The 17,915-nt window shown below is 39.1% G+C and overlaps 1 protein-coding gene across 1 annotated transcript in view; it reads right to left on the bottom strand.

Moving 5' to 3' along the window:
- Positions 1 to 3,505: 3,505 nt before the first annotated feature.
- Positions 3,506 to 17,915, bottom strand: part of CLTRN (collectrin, amino acid transport regulator) — a 41,769-nt gene continuing 27,359 nt past the window's right edge. Inside the window, exons 5-6 of the mRNA XM_043896094.1 lie at positions 15,822 to 16,016; positions 3,506 to 4,304 (exon numbers count right to left, since the gene is read on the bottom strand). Coding sequence (XP_043752029.1) covers positions 4,148 to 4,304; positions 15,822 to 16,016 — 352 coding nt within the window. The 3' untranslated portion in view covers positions 3,506 to 4,147. The remainder of the gene's footprint in view (positions 4,305 to 15,821; positions 16,017 to 17,915) is intronic.

Genomic DNA, 17,915 nt, shown 5'->3' with positions numbered 1-17,915 from the left:
CTGCTCTCTAATTACCCGCAATGTTTGTCAAAGCCAGTGCAGGAGACATAAGCTCTATTTTGCTGTTATATTGATGGTCAGTTTTTTTTTTTTTTTTTAGGATTGAAGGATATTTTTTTTTTTTTAATTTTTCATTGATATGAATCAGGCATAGATTTACACTTATTCCCCATCCCGATCCCCCCTCCCATCTCCCTCTCCACCCGATTCCTCTGGGTCTTCCCAGTGCACCAGGCCGGAGCACTTGTCTCATGCATCCCACCTGGGCTGGTGATCTGTTTCACCATAGATAGTATACATGCTGTTCTTTTGAAACATCCCACCCTCACCTTCTCCCACAGAGTCCAAAAGTCTGTTCTGTATTTCTGTGTCTCTTTTTCTGTTTTGCATATAGGGTTATCGTTACCATCTTTCTAAATTCCATATATATGTGTTAGTATGCTGTAATGTTCTTTATCTTTCTGGCTTACTTCACTCTGTATAAGGGGTTCCAGTTTCATCCATCTCATTAGGACTGGTTCAAATGAATTCTTTTTGACGGCTGAGTAAAATTCCATGGTGTATATGTACCACAGCTTCCTTATCCATTCATCTGCTGATGGGCATCTAGGTTGCTTCCATGTCCTGGCTATTATAAACAGTGCTGCGATGAACATTGGGGTGCACGTGTCTCTTTCAGATCTGGTTTCCTCAGTGTGTATGCCCAGAAGTGGGATTGCTGGGTCATATGGCAGTTCTATTTCCAGTTTTTTAAGGAATCTCCACACTGTTTTCCATAGTGGCTGTACTAGTTTGCATTCCCACCAACAGTGTAAGAGGGTTCCCTTTTCTCCACAGCCTCTCCAGCATTTATTGCTTGGAGACTTTTGGATAGCAGCCATCCTGACTGGTGTGTAATGGTACCTCATTGTGGTTTTGATTTGCATTTCTCTAATAATGAGTGATGTTGAGCACCTTTTCATGTGTTTGTTAGCCATCTGTATGTCTTCTTTGGAGAAATGTCTGTTTAGTTCTCTGGCCCATTTTTTGATTGGGTCATTTATTTTTCTGGAATTGAGCTGCAGGAGTTGCTTGTATATTTTTGAGATTAATCCTTTGTCTGTTTCTTCATTTGCTATTATTTTCTCCCAATCTGACGGCTGTCTTTTCACCTTACTTATAGTTTCTTTTGTAGTGCAAAAGCTTTTAAGTTTCATTAGATTCCATTTGTTTATTTTTGCTTTTATTTCCAATATTCTGGGAGGTGGGTCATAGAGGATCTTGCTGTGATTTATGTCGGAGAGTGTTTTGCCTATGTTCTCCTCTAGGAGTTTTATAGTTTCTGGTCTGACATTTAGATCTTTAATCCATTTTGAGTTTATTTTTGTGTATGGTGTTAGAAAGTGTTCTAGTTTCATTCTTTTGCAAGTGGTTGACCAGTTTTCCCAGCACCACTTGTTAAAGAGGTTGTCTTTTTTCCATTGTATATCCTTGCCTCCTTTGTCAAAGATAAGGTGTCCATAGGTTCGTGGATTTATCTCTGGGCTTTCTATTCTGTTCCATTGGTCTATATTTCTGTCTTTGTGCCAGTACCACACTGTCTTGATGACTGTGGCTTTGTAGTAGAGTCTGAAGTCAGGCAGGTTGATTCCTCCAGTTCCATTCTTCTTTTTCAAGATTACTTTGGCTATTCGAGGTTTTTTGTATTTCCATACAAATTGTGAAATTCTTTGGTCTAGTTCTGTGAAAAATACCGTTGGTAGCTTGATAGGGATTGCATTGAATCTATAGATTGCTTTGGGTAGAATAGCCATTTTGACAATATTGATTCTTCCAATCCATGAACACGGTATGTTTCTCCATCTGTTTGTGTCCTCTTTGATTTCTTTCATCAGTGTTTTATAGTTTTCTATGTATAGGTCTTTTGTTTCTTTAGGTAGATATACTCCTAAGTATTTTATTCTTTTTGTTGCAATGGTGAATGGTATGATGGTCAGTTTTACAGGGCATTTCTGCTAGCAAAGAAAACTTCCTCAGCAAGGATATTTAGTGGAACAGACCTTTGCAAGTGGAAGAAATCCCCTCAGCTTCACAATAAACAGTGAAGAAAATAATCTAGTGATCAAATTGGTCCATCCCATGCCTTCAAAATAAAAAATGGATATGGGAAGCGAGTTAGAGACTACTGCTATAACACCAACTGTTGGTGATGGCAGTGGGAGACTGAGCTGCAAATTTTCTATCAATATATGTATAATAATAATTATTAGAATTTAGAACGATACCTATCTGGAAGTAAAATCAAGTCTATTAGCATGATTCTTTTAATTGGAGGATAATTGCTTTACAACACTGTGTTAGTTTCTGCCACACATCAACATAAATCAGCCATAGGTATACATATGTCCCCTCCCTGTAGAACCTCCTTCCCACTTCCCACCCTCTAGGTTGTCACAGAGCACCAGGTTTGAGCTCCCTGCATCATACAGCACATTCCCACTGGCTATCTATTTTACATATGGTAATATAAATGTTTCAATGTTACTCTTTCAATTCGTCCCAACCTCTCCTTCCCCCTACTGTGTTCACAAGTCTGTTTTCTATGTCTGCATCTTCATTGCTGCCTGCAAATAGGTTCATCAGTACCATCTTTCTAGATTCCATATATATGCATTAATATATGATATTTGTTTTTCTCTTTGAGTTACTTCACTTTGTATAATAGGCTCTAGGTTCATCTACCTCATTAGAACTGACTCAAATGTGCTCCTTTTAATGGTGGAGTAATATTCCATTGTATATATGTACCACAATATTTTTATCCATTCCTCTGCCCATGGATATGTAGGTTGCTTCCATGTCTAGCTATTGTAAACAGTGCTGCAGTGAACATTGGGGTACATGTGTCTTTTTCAATTCTGGTTTTCTCAGGGCATATGCCCAGTAGTGGGATTCCTGGGTTGTATGCTAGTTTTATTCCTAGTTTTCTAAGGAATCGCCATACTGTTCTCCACAGTGGCTTTATCAGTTTACATTCCCATCAACAGTGCAAGAGGGTTCCCTTTTCTCTACACCCTCTCCAGCATTTATTGTTTATAGACTTTTTGATGATAGCCATTCTGACCAGTGTGAGGTGATACCTCATTGTAGTTTTGATTTGCATTTCTCTAATAATGAGTGATGCTGAGCATCTTTTCATGTGTTTATTAGCCATCCGTATGTCTTCTTTGGAGAAATGTTTGTTTAGGTCTTCTGCCCACTTTTTGATTGGGTTGTTTGTTTTTCTGGTATTAAGTTGTATGAGCTGCTTGTATATTTTGGAGATTAATCCTTTGTCAGTTGTTTCATTTGCTATTATTTTCTCTCATTCTAAGGGTAAAATCAAGTCTAAAGACTACAGTCTTCAAGCAGGGATACACACAACAAAGGTAATTCATTTCTAGGACAGGAGAGCAGATTAAACATAACATAAAAATTAGGCTTACTGTGTTCCACAGTGTGAAAAGAAATTGCAGACCACAATCAGTCAGTTAATCAAAAAGAGATGATTAGTACTTTATTAAGTTAGCACAGACTGTACTTTTACAAACTGCAGAGCTGCCCTATTAGAGACTGATAGAAAAAATTTATAAGCAATTGTTGGTATGATAACAGGATCAAGTTCCACCTTGTATTTCAACACTCCCATTTTTATCCATCCAATTTACAGTAATTGTTATTCTTCCTTATCTAGTCATATACAGAGTGATATGATATTTAAAAGGATCCACTTTCAATGATTTAGACACCATATTATAGGCATTCTCCATTGTAAAATTATTTTTTCCTTAGGTCTTCAAAAGTGTGAACGCTGGCCTGACCTTATGACTAGAAATGCTTAAATACGAATATATTTTTAAAATCACTAACTGCAAATGCCAGATGACTACACTTATACACTGTGTTGTCAGGGAAATATTTTAGAATATTTTGAATAGTCAGCAGCTTATGATTCCAATTGTCTTCATGGGTATAAGGCATTGCCTTTTCATTTCACGCACATTCAAAATTCTTACAAAAGAAGAAAGATGAAAACAAAATACATAGTCTTGCCTCGATAAATTGTGATGTTCAGCAGTTACACAGACACAAGTGTTGAGTTTCAGGTGGGGAGCAAAACAGTAGCCCTTCAGAGAGGGGTGAGCCGTTCATCTTCTGTCACAAAAGCATCGTTAATGTGCCCTCCTTTCATGTCCAGGGGATCACAGGGGATGCCATTTTCAATTGTGATCACGTTTTCACACTTATCTTCAGTGTCTTCCATTTCAGATGGTCCTTTGTTCTTCCTAAATGCACATAAAAAGAATGATTGGGATCTAGATCTAGGAAGAGAAAGCATGGTCTTCTGTTCCAACATGGAGATCAGGAAAGGGAAGAGGAACTTTAGAATGATTGGAAAAATGGGTAACATTGTGTATTTTCAAATAAATTTCAAGGATCACAAAAAGCTGATGAGGTGAAAAGATGGTATCAAGATCAGAAGTCTGCATGGATTACATATATATGAAAGAATATATATGTTTATATAAATGAGTATGTTTGTATACACACATATATTCATATGTACATTCACACACACAAATTGCATGAAGGAATGCAAGGGAAATGTATAATCAGATTGAAATGACATATCAAGAAGCAAAGTCACATTACTTTGTAGAAGGATGTAATCTTTCTAAACTGCAAGTATCATTCCTTACCTCTACTCATTACAAAATAGTTGCATTCATTTGTAAGTTAGGTTTTTGGAACTCAGAACACATTTTACTAATTACATTACAATTCATAGCTATAATCCCAGGTTATTTCAAAAAATTCAATTTAACAGGATAAATTTTTAAGTTACTCATTCTCAGACCCTTTGAAAACCCTGATATCTCAACCCAAGTGGTAACCAGTCCCTTAATATTCCCCTGGGGTGTGGAAAAATATAGCCTTGAATTCAAAGATTCTTCCTGTCTTTTGTGAAAGGCCAAGACATTGAGCCAATTGTGCTTGATATCACAGAGGAAGGTGGAGAAGAGAGACGTGAGTACCTCTAGGAAACCAGAGGGCAGAAGAGTTTCTCTGAGGATTATCATAGGTTGTTGGAGCATCATGGAGGCACGATGTTAGGCATGAGGCTTCCAGACCTGTCAAAGATTCTCTTGTCCTAGAAATCTGTGGAAACTCCAAAGAGGCAGACCTGAGTGGATCACATGGCTGGGATGGTGAACATTGCTGTGGTGACCACTATGAAAGTCCCTTAGAACCTTAGTGAGTCTCCAGTGGGTGAGGAAGTGATGAAGATGCCCCAGTGATGACCAAGGTCTATCAGTCCTACATGAGGGTTCATTTTCAAAGTGCTTTAAAGAACGTGGAGAGGGAGGTGGGAGGGGGGATCGGGATGGGGAATACGTGTAAATCTATGGCTGATTCATATCAATGTATGACAAAACCCACTGAAATGTTGTGAAGTAATTAGCCTCCAACTAATAAAAAAAAAGAAAAGAAAAAAAATGAATAAATTTATAAAAAAAAAATAAAGAACATGGTGGAGAAAGGCAGAGAAAAGACAACGAGACAGCTCTTGTTTACAAAATAAAGACAACTATAAATAATGATGGTGGCTACGCTAAACAACAGATTTTCATTGTAGATCCAACAGCCTTTTATTGGAAGAACATGCCACCCAGGACTTCCATAGCTAGAGAGGAGAAGTCAATCCCTGCCTTCAAAGTTTCAGAGCACACACTGACTTTCTTGTTAGTGGCTAATTAGCTGGTGACTCAAAGTTGAAGCCAATGCTCATTTAAAATTCTGAAAATTCCAAGGCCCTTAGAACAAAGCCTGGGTAATAGCACATCTTTTTACAACATGGTTCACTGGATAGTTTTAAGCCCACTCTTGAGGCCTACTGCTCAGGAAAAGATTCCTTTCAAAGTATTACTGCCCATTGACAATGCACCTGGTCACCCAAGAGCTCTGATGGAGACATATAACAAGATTAATGTTGTTCTTATGGCTGTTAACACAGCATCCATTCTGCAGCCCATGGACCAAGGAGTAATTTAGACTTTCAAGTCACATTATTTAAGAAATACACTTCATCCGGCTATAGCTGCCATAGTGATTGCTCTGGTGGATCTGGGCATAGTCAGTCAAAACCTTCTGTGAAGGAGTCACCATTCTAGATTCCATTTAGAACATTCATGATTCATGGGAAGAAGTCCAAATATCAACATTCACAAGGGTTTGGAAGAAGTGGATTCCAATCATCAGGGATAACTTGGAGGGGTTCGAGAATTAAGTGGAGGAAGCAGCTGCAGATGTGGTAGATAAAGCAAGAGAACTAGAATTAAAAGTGGAGCCTGAGAATGTGACTGAATTGTTGCAATCCTGTGACAAAACTTTAACAGAATAAGAACTTGCTTCTTATGGATGAGCCAAAAAAAAGTGGTTTCTTGAGATGGAATCTACTCTTGGTGAAATTGCTGTGAAGATGATGAAATGTCAACCAGGGATTTAAAATATTGCATAAACTTTGATAAAGCAGCGACAGGGTTGGAAAGGATTGACTCCAATTTTGAAAGTAGTTCTACTGTGGGTAAAACTGTACCAAACAGCATTGCATGTTACAGACAAATGCTTCATGAAAGGAAGAGTCAATCAATGTGGAAAACTTTGCTGTCTTATTTTCAGAAATTGCCACAGCCACCCAGCCTTCAGCAATTACCACCCTGTTCAGTCAGCAGCCATCGCCATTAAGGCAAGACCCTTCTCTAATAGAATGGTTATTATTCGCTGAAGGGTCAGATGATGGTTAGCATTTTTTATCTCCAAAATATTTTTAAATTAAGGTATGTACAGTGATTTTTTAAGACATAATGCTATTGCACAGTTCATAGTCTACAGTATAATGTAAACATAGCTTTTAAATGCCCTGGGAAACCAAAACCGTCATGTGGCTCCCTTTATTGCAGTCTAATGAAGCCTGCTGCATCTCTGAGGTAAGCCTGTACTTCTTTCGTCATGTCTTTTGCCCATTTTCTGTCTGGATTTATGACAAATAGCTGCTGTGAGGCTCCGAACAGCTACTTTCAGGTGTTTTAGTCACAGGTTGCTTTCTTTTATTTTTAAATCCTCTTCCTGAACCACCTGACAATGCAGGAAGAGCGGAAGTCACTAACACTCAATTTTATTTTTCAGGAAAAAGAATTCATGTTTTTAGCAGAACATCAAATAGGAATGATCCAGAAAGATAAGTTTTATTATACTTAGAGCAATGCACAGGCAGTGAATCAGTTTATTACAGGACATACTGCGAAATGTGACAAAGGGCCGTATTACTGTTAGATAACCTTTGAGCTTCTTATCATGTCCGTCAGCCAGCAAGTTACTGATTCTGCAGTTTGTGAAGGCCACAATGTCAAGACTCTGAACAACTGGATCTAAAGTCACAAAAGAATAATATGTGCATAATTTGCTATGAACACAGCTTTCATTTTGATACATTTCCACAGCGATTTCGCTCAGAATCTTTTTGATGAAGAAATCCTTCTTCTAAAGAAGAGAAACTTGTCCTCATGCATCTACTTCCTTTTTCGTTCTTCCCCATTCCTTTTGATGCCTGGTGGATCATTTTCCCTTTGTGACTCAGAGAGGGCAAGTTTCTTGCCATGATCTACAAGTGTCCTGCCCTCTGCAATTTTTCTTCTAATTCCATAAAAAACTTTTAATTGAAGAAACTGGCAAATGAACATTAGCAGTCATTACTTCTAAGACTACCACTGATTGCATTGCCACCTATTTCAGAATGCTCCATCCATTAAGATTTTTGTAATATGAGTTTCATACTTACATACACAAATTTGAGGGTAAAAACTGAATGTTAAAAAACCTATTTATTATTGTGAAGAAGTATTACTCACTCCAAGCCTGATGATGAGTGATTTAGGGAGAAACCGCATGACCTAGGGCTTTCCTGGTGGCTCAGATGGTAAAGAATCTGCCTGCAATGCGGGAGACCCAGCCAGGTTCAATCCCTGGTTTGGGAAGATCTCCTGCAGGAGGGCATGGCAATCCCTTCCAGTATTCTTGCCTGGAGAATCCCCATGGACAGTGGAGCCTAGCAGTCTACAGTCTATGGGGTCGCAAAGAATTGGACATGACTGAGTGACTAAGCACAGCACAGCATAGGCATTTTTGATGATAATTTATAAACATAAATTTGTCACTAGGGTATCATTCCTACTGAACCATCACTTTTGTTTTTTAAAATACATAAAAAGGGAGGGAAGGGAGTTTTTCTTTTTTATTGAGCCCTTTCTGTTCACTTTAGGACAAGAACTGTGTCTCTTCCAATGTATAATAGGCACTCAAAACATAGGTATTGAATGAGTGTTGGGTACTATGAATGGACATGATGTGTTCGATGGTTCTAGAATGTCAGTTGCCTTTGCTTTTTGGACAATGTGGAAAGTGATAGGACACCCATGTCTACAGGAGGAGGGGCCAAAGAATTCTAGTCCTCTGGTAGGTGATTTCACCTGGCTGGAGGACCTTCTCATCACAGGAAATCATACGCCCACCCAAAGTGGCACTGATTGTTGATTGCTGATGCTTGGAATGGACAATGGAGTATCTTCACCCTGAGGAAGTGAACACACAGCAGCTTGTCCTTACCTAGGTCTCTGGGAATACAACCTGCCAACTTTCATTCCCAGCATTGGGCCTGTAATGGCACATTTTGATCTTTGACAGTAGCATGTACAATGGCGAAATAGTTTCAAGTGATTACAATGAGATCTATGGTGTTGGAATGCTACTTGTATGTTGTTTATGAACTCCACCTATTCGAAATTAATAAACCACCAGTGAAGCCTGGCAAAAATCTATACCACTTCTAACTCTTAAGGTATGAAAATGAGTATTTTCCTCAATCCATTTGAAAAAATAACTCTTCAAGAAATACAAGAAATATCACATGTGTGTATTTCCCTCCTTCCTTCCTCTTTTCCTTCTTTCCCTCTTTTTTCTCTTTCTTCTGGTAAATCTTATTCAAAATCTGCCTTGGGTTACTGTCGGAGTAACTTTGTGTAGAGGATCCATCCATCCATCCATCAAACTGTTTGTTCCATCACCCAGTTACTCTCTAATCATCTATCCATCCACCCACACATCCATCCATCTATTAGTTTATTATCCAGCCAGCCAGTCATTGATTTGCATTCATTGATATATCCATTTATCTGTCTTTCTCACTAGCCAGACACTCATGTCTGTCCATCCAGCTCTAAGCACATTGCTGGAGTGCCTATTTTGTGCTGAACTCGGTTCAACTGTTTTTACAAAATGTCTTTTAATTTGTGTCTGACTAGTTCCTCCTGAGAGATTCAAGTTAAAAAAAATGGTGATGCATATATATGGAATTTAGAAAGATGGTAATGATAACCCTATATGCAAAACAGAAAAAGAGACACAGATGTACAGAACAGACTTTTAGACTCTCTGGGAGAAGGCGAGGGTGGGATGTTTCAAGAGAACAGCATCGAAACATGTATATTACCTATGGTGAAACAGATCACCAGCCCAGGTTGGATGCATGAGACAAGTGCTCGGGCCTGGTGCACTGGGAAGACCCAGAGGGATCGGGTAGAGAGGGAGGTGGGAGGGGGGATCGGGATAGGGAATACATGTAAATCCATGGCTGATTCATGTCAATGTATGACAAAAACCACTACAATACTATAAAGTAATTAGCCTCCAACTAATAAAAATAAATGAAAAAAAAATGGTGATGGAGCTGGGCATGAACACAGAACACAGAAGTTTGTTTTTAAAAAATGTATCTTCTCAGTGCATCACATCAGGAGGCACTTGTCATTTTGTGTCATTGTTGGTGATATTCACCAAATTTCTCCCTTTACAAAATACAAATATCTCTGTATAATTAGTACATTGCTCATAGGAGTGTTACACTGAGACCCTGTGAGTATCCTGTTCTCTAATCAACTTCTACTCAGTGATAGTATCCATTGAGAAGCCTCTTCAGAATCAATTATTATTATTATATGGTGATTTTCTGTTTCTGTTACACTTATCCAGACCACTGAAACTTTCTCCACATCAGCAATAAAGCTGTTTCACTTTCTTATCATTTGTGTATTCACTGAATTAGCACTTTTTATTTCCTTCAAGAACTTTTCCCTCGCATTCACAACTTAGCTAACTGATTGGTGTAAGAGGCCTAGCTTTCAGCCTGTCTCAGCTTTCTATGTGCTTTCCTAAGTTTAATCATTTCTAGGTTTTGTTTTAAAGTGAGATACATGACTCTTTCTTTCACTTGAACACTTAGAAGTCACTGTAGGGTTATTAATTAGCCCGATTTCAATATTCTTGTCTCAGGAAATAGAAAGGCCTGAGGAGAGGGAGAGAGATGGGAGACATCTGGTTGGTAGAGCAGGCAGAACACACAATATTCACCATTAAGTTTGCCAACTTATATGGGCATGGTCTATGGAGCTCACACCACAGATTCCAACAGTAACATCAAAGATCACTGATCACCATAACAAATAAAAAAATAATGAAAATGACTGACACATTGCAAGAATTACCAAATGTGACACAGAGACACAGAGTGAACAAATGCTGTTGGAAAAATGGTGCTGATAGACTTGCTTGATGCGGGTTGGCATAAAACTTCAATCTGTAGAAAACTCCCATGAAACCTCAATTTGTAAAAAACATGCAATAAAGTGAAGCACAAGAAAAGGAGGTCTGCCTGTACTGGGTGGCCCACGTGGCGAGGGGGTGTTGAGGAACAGAGTTTGCTCAAGATAAACCAGTGGCAGCTAAAACCAGAAAGAGTATTTCTGTCTCCCTTCAAACAAGATAAGGTTGAAAAGCCAAGGCCCAAGAACAGCCAGAAAAACAACAAAGGACACACAAATATGATTTCAAAACGGGCCAGAGTTAATGATTGGGGAATTGCAACTGTCATCTAATCAGTGTAGAAGAGCCCTGGGGAAACTGCAGCGTTGCTAGAACAATTTTAGTGGGCGTAGCAGCATAGTGAGATTGGTGGGCTTTGGCACCAAGGACATCTGGTTTAAATACTAGTACTGTTACATTCTAACAATATGTGTGTAGCCAGGTCTCTTTTAATCTGCCATGTGATAGCAGAAACAATAAGAATTAGTGTCTATTACACAGAAGACCGCTTTGTATACATCATCTTATCTAATTTCTACTGCAATACTGTGCAGATTTTATTATCATCTGTTTTTGAAAGAAAGAACTGAGACTCAAACATGGAGAGCAACTTGTCTTTCAGAATGGGACAAGACTGCAGAAAGGAGTGGACCTGGAACTCACTTCATCTTCCCAGACTTTGCTCAAAATATATATTTGATTCCTAATGAGTGTGTACATTTAATATCAGCAAAGTAAAATAATTATCACCTCTAATATTTCTCAGTTCATTTACATTTCTATTTTCAAGACAGTTCATTCATTTGATTGAGACTTTATAAGAATGTGAAGTTTCAATACGTGAAAACGTTGGCTGAGCGCCAGCCCCTTGTATGAAAAAATGCATACAAACCCAAATGCACTTTTCTTTACTATTGACCTTATGGGAAGAGAAATAAAACCAGAAGGAAATCAAGTGAATTTACTAGTGACTCTAGTCAACTGTGACCATTAGCTAGGGATCAATGTCCTGAGTCCTTGACCTGGCTTTGTTACAATTACAAGATTATCATCTCCTTATAGGCAAGGGCCACCCATGTTATCTCGGTACATCTCTTCCACAATACATTCTAGAGGTCCTATCCCACAATGCATGGTAAATAAAGGAATGGAATAAGATATTTTTACCTCTCTGGGCTTTGGCATCTGGAGAAATGGATACAGATCATTGTTTAAGGTCCCTTCCTAAGATAACACCATTACAACAGTCCATTTATATAAAAGGTTCATGGATCAATTATACTATATACATACAAGTCTGAAATTGTGCTGTGTCTGTGACTCTCCTTTTATGGCCCAAAATGCCAGGTTGCATAGAATTAGCACTTTGTAACTGCTTTTTGATGGTGATGCTTCTTTACATTGGTATAGCATTCCCCAGTGTCTAAAGCACTTGTGTGTATTCTCTAATTTTGTCTTCCCATCAGCATAACTATTTAAGAAAATACTATCCTCATTTTCTGTATGTGACTGCATCAAGGCACTCGGCTAATAAATAAATGCTAGGGCCTAAGACTGGGACCCAAATCCAAGAGTATCGATCCAGTGGTCTTTCAACTAAAAGACACATCACATCATCAACTTCATCATCATTACCATTATCACCTCATTCCCACCATTAAAGCCATCACTATCATCACCATCATCCGCCATCCCTGTCACCACCATCATCATCACCATTATCGTAAAGACCAAAGAGCTAAACTATCCACTTCCAGCCTGGGGCTAAACACAGATCTAGCACAGATGTCATGGTCAAGTACATGCAGTTTGTCTTAGTTACCCAACTTCCTAATCGTTCTCTAAAAGAAAAAAATCACTTTTCTAACTCTTTTCCTTCCACAAACCTCTTATTTCACAAACTGCTATTCTCAACTAGATGGTAATAGAGAAAGGAAGCAATCTCCTCAAATTTACTTCCCGAAGAGGCAGCAGTTGTGATGACATGCTGAAACCTGCTGGTTCAGGCTTGCAAGAGGAGACTTAAATATTCAGAAATTTCAGAGTGGATAGGAAATCAGCGAATGCTACGAAACAGGGTATTGTTTTTTTTTAAGAGAGAAGGCTGATTAGTCAGTTCACCACTATCACAGTAAACAGCTGACCTAACAAGACCTCTTGCTTTCTAAAATAGGTGTTTGTTAACTAATAAAATCTCAAGCAATAGGCCAATGAATTGGAGAAGCTTCTGCAGTACTGTGGCAATATCTGGATGGAAAAGTGATCTTTTCCAGCATTCTTGAATCACAGAAATCGGTTAAGCTCACCTTGGATCATAATTACTATTTATTTAGTACATATTATACTTTATACACATTTCTCTCACCCAGTCTTCATGGAAGCCCTGTGAGACATTACCTCCCTCGTACAGATGGAGAAATTTGATGATGCAACAAACCTCACTCAGCTAACAGGTATAGCTAGTATTTGAGTTCACCTAGTTTGGGCCACAGTGACTGCACACTTTCCACCCAGAGCTTCTGAACAATCAATGGAATGCTGTTATTGACACGGCTAACAGAAGAGTTAAAGCTTCACTTGAGGATTTTCCCAAAGGTAACTTGAGAAATGCACATGTCTTAGATGACATTGGCACTCTTCTCTGTAGAAGTAGAAGGGTGATTCAGATGACCCTGGGGTCCCCCCTGATCTTCTAGGTTTAAGATGTTCTATCACACAAGCTATGTTCATTACCATCTAACCTGTGGATTGCATTCTTGAACAAATCTGTGTCTTCCTCAACACTAAAGGCTTTTGAGGGCAACTTCTATCTTTTTGACAAATAGACAAAACTTTCATCACAAAGATCAGAGCTCCTCCCACTTCAAACTGCACCCTCTCCCCACTTTTGAAGCAATACTTTTCCCAAGAGAAACCCAGCAAAATTTTTCCATATCAAGTGGAAAACCTAACAGATCAATTTCTCTTCAGAAGGTTATCATGACTGTCCTGTCTCTATTTGCTAATTATTGATGCTCTCCAGGTTGACACAGGAGATTTGTCCCTCTGTTTTCCTGGTTTGAACATGAACTAACTTTGTGAAGGCAAGGTTGGAGCAACAGGGTCACTTCTCCCAAGCAACAGATTATGATGCTACACGCCCAATTATTCCATTACTGGAGAGTTTGCTCAGAAGGAAGATAGCTGATCCCAGTACAAACGAACTGAAAGACCACCAACAGCAGGATAATAAAATAACACTAAGAGCTAACACTTACTGAGCACTTGCTGGGTGCCAGGCGCTCCTTCGAGAATGCTATGCTATTAACTTTTGATTCCAACAAATTAATTCTTTCTAACACAGCTCACTGTCCCTCCAGCAAAGTTATCTATGCACAGATAGTAAAGAAACATTTAACCAACTTGACTCCAGCACCACAAACCATGTTCTCTTCAGCTTGGCTTCCCTGACTCATTGCCTGTGCCTCCTGATAGCCATACAGTTAATGCATTACTTCCAAGAGCAGTGTCTAGCCAATAAATACTGTGAATCCAAGTAGTCCAACTCCAAAGCCCATTCTTCCACCACCTACACCAGAGCATACTAGTGAGGAAATTGGGAAATAAGGGGATGAAGTGAATTCATGAAGGTTACAACTGCTAGAAAGCATGGACTCCCAGCATTTCAGGATTAATATAAAACTTAAAGCTATTGAACACAGGCATGCAAATACCGCAACAGAGTATTTCTTAATATTCTAGAAAGCAAACAAAAACAAATTAATAATTTGGATCAAGTCTCTCAGCATTACATGTCATGCCAAAAGCAAGAAAGTCAAGCAGTGACAACTTGATCTTAATCCTCAAGTTTAATTCAGGGACTAGACATAGATCACATTCACTCCATAGCATTTCACTGATCATTTGTGAATAAAAAATTGCAAAGCGGCAAATTTAAAATGATTACCTTCTGCTAATAACCAGCGTGAACCATATGGAAAGTGGAAAATCTCAGCAGAAACACTTACTCAAACACAAGCTTGGCCAAACACCACCTGCATGTCCCACGTGGGCACCAACGCTTTTGAAAACCAATGTGTGTCCCTGTGATGCCCACTTAACAGAATTCCTCTTCCTTGGTGTCAGAAGGGAAGGTTTAGAAGCATCAAAGTAGAGCTCAGGACTCTCTCCACCTGCACTCTGAATCAGAGGTGCTTGTAAACAAGATTATTTTCTCCTTTCATTGTGAAAGCTTTGTTTCCTCCCTACCTTAGGAACACTTTCACCAGTCTGAAATTCTCTCTGGAGGTAATGTCAATAATTTAGATAGCAAAGCTTGCATGTGCCCCAGAATTCAGCTAAATGAACTCCATGAGTGGTAACTGAAATGTAAGTAGTTAAACTGGAAGCCCTCAAAAAAGTGAATTAGCTGGATATTCATTGAGACATATCTCTTTCAATTGTACATCAACTAAGTTTCAATTAAAAGAATGCATCTCCTTCAGAGAATGAACTTTTCGTGGCTCTGTTGTAGAGCAAAGGAACCTACATGTTCAACAAGTGTTCCAGGTGATTCTGATACAGGGAGATGATTCAAAGGCCACTGTGAAGAACATGGGTCTAGATAAGATCACAGGACTCGAGGGAAGAGCGTCCAAAGGGAGAGAATGCAAAGACATCACAAAAGTATCTGGTACAAGATGGTGGCTGTAGGTACTGGAAGAGGCAGGCCAAGGAGGGCAGGAAAACAACGGTGGCAGAACTAGTATTTGGAGGAGGGTGAAAACCAAAGATTAACTCTGCCTATCCGAAAAGCCTGCTAAGCTCTGTATATCCAGTGTAAAAAATCATACCCCAGATATTAAAAACAACTCTAGATATGAAACATTCACATGGTGTAGAAAAGAAAGAAAGATGGCGCTAGAAGTAGTCATAGTTAAGTAAGGGACTCCGGACTCCAAAAAGTGTCCAAAAACAAAAGCATAACTGATATTTTGAAAACTGCCCATTTTTTCAGTTTACAATATAAGGGATTCACTTCAGGTAGGGGAAAATCCTCTCCTTATTTTTCCAGGTCATGAGGAAACAGGAAAATGCTCTTTCAATCTCTCCCTTTATAAATATCTTACCTTCTATGTTGCCGGATTCCTGATAAAATCAATAGCATGGTCGCCACAAGGACGATGCAGAATATCACACCAAATATAATAATCCAGATGGGCACAGACGGGTCAGTAGGTGGTGCAAGAGTGGAAGGAATTCTTAAAAATTCCAGAGTCTGGTCATTCAAAAAGAAGGCATTGTTGATCCGGTTTCGATTCATTCTAAAATACAAGGATGATTAAACACAAACAAGAGAGAAGAAACATTAGAAACCAAAGGTAGAGCCCTTCCCTGTGTCCCCGGGATTACCACCCTCTCTATAAACAGAGCATCTCCCAGCAGAAGACTTCAGGTCGAGCCGACAGTCTGATGAGGGCAATCATGCTGTGGTTTTCTGTTCGTAAGTGGTGGTCCTGGCTGCCAGAGAGGTGCCTGTCTATGCACTACTGCCCTCCATTGTCATGAATGTTCTAGAAGTCACAGGAAGTCCTGACTTTTGAGCTCTGCCCACCACATTTTATTCCGAGAGGCAGCATCTAGATTAAAATGACGGAATTCTATTTTAAGTGGCTTACAGCCTGAAAACACAAACTAATATGTAAAAAGTGGGTGATAAACTTAAGAATAAAAGAAAATCAAGAGCAGACAGAAAGCATGAAGCCAGGAGGAGCGGCAAATCCATCAATTTCATCTTTTTTTCTTGTTTTCCATTCAATTCAACAAACAGTTGCTGAAAACTTACTAAGTACCAGATCCTCTGCTAGGTGCTAGAGATACAAACGGCAAAAAAAAAAAAAAAAAAAAAAATACCCGAGTAGCTTACAGTCTAGAACAACAGCCCATCAGTCCCTCCACAATCACAGTACAGCACAAAAAGTTCTATGAAAGAGGTAAAAATGGGCACAGTGGGAATACAGCAGAGGTGTCATCATAGTAAGAAGTCAGAGCTGGTTTCCTGGGAAGACAAGTTTTGAGCTGTGTTTGCAGGGACAAGTAGGAATACTTCAGACCCAAAGTACTCACTTCAGACCTGTAGTGAGCACAGGAATTGGAGACAGGATATATACAGTATGAACTGTTTCGTCAACTGCAAGTAGTTCCATATGACTAAAGTAAACGGTGCTTTAGGAGTCCAAAAGTTTAGAAAAACACAAAGGTAAATCTATTATGCTCCCTGGGGAAAATCTGCATTTTGGGTGGTGGTAGCAGTCAGGGAGGGGTTGGTAGCAAAAACTTATTTGACCAAAACTAAATTTCTAGCTGGAATTTGCAAATTAGATGTGATTTCTTGGAGATACTGTATGGCCTTTTCTGAATTTACACTAGACGAGCTGATTTCAACAACCTCTAGAGCAGAACTATAAGCCAGAATATTTGAAACTTAGGTGATGTCAAATTTTCTAGCAGCTGCATTTAGAAAATAGTAATAGGCAAAACTGATTTTAATATAATATATATTTGCTCAATATATCCAAGAAAATATAATTTTAACATGGAATCAACAGTAAGTTGGTTCACATTTTATTCTGGGCAGAGTCCTTGAAATTCGGTGTGTACTTGACAGAGCATATCTCATCTTGGATTAGATACATGTCGAGTTCTTGAGAGCCACGTGTGGCTGCTGAGTTCTGTACTGGACAGTGCACATCTTGAACCTGAGAGTAACAGCTTCAGAATCTCTGCAGACCAGTACCAGGGTGTCAGGAAAGACCACCCGTAGCAAATGAAAATCTACAAGGAGGCATGGTTACTCGTGTGAAGGAGAATCCTAGCCAGCTAATCTGCAGCACAGGATGATTTCAATGCAATTTTTATCAAACAATGGGATGATTTCTTTTTTTGTAACCTAATTTTGATAACACAAAACTTTCCACAAAATGATGAGCTCCCCTACCAACAGATAACAGTAAAATGAAAAGTTGCTCTGCGTTCCCATTCTGTCTACTTTGTTGCTCAGCAGTCAGGCTGATCAGAAGTTCTAGTTCAATACAAACTATATCTCCATCTACCACTGAAATCCCCAATGGGCGTCAATCACCATGGATACTTTCTAGTCAAATTGGCCTTGAATAAGGCCAGGTCCTCAAAACAGATCAAAAACAGACACTGTAGAACTGATC

The sequence above is a fragment of the Cervus elaphus genome, chromosome X, assembly GCF_910594005.1.
Source record: "Cervus elaphus chromosome X, mCerEla1.1, whole genome shotgun sequence".
NCBI lineage: Eukaryota > Metazoa > Chordata > Mammalia > Artiodactyla > Cervidae > Cervus > Cervus elaphus.
This window is presented reverse-complemented; position numbering and strand designations above follow the sequence as displayed.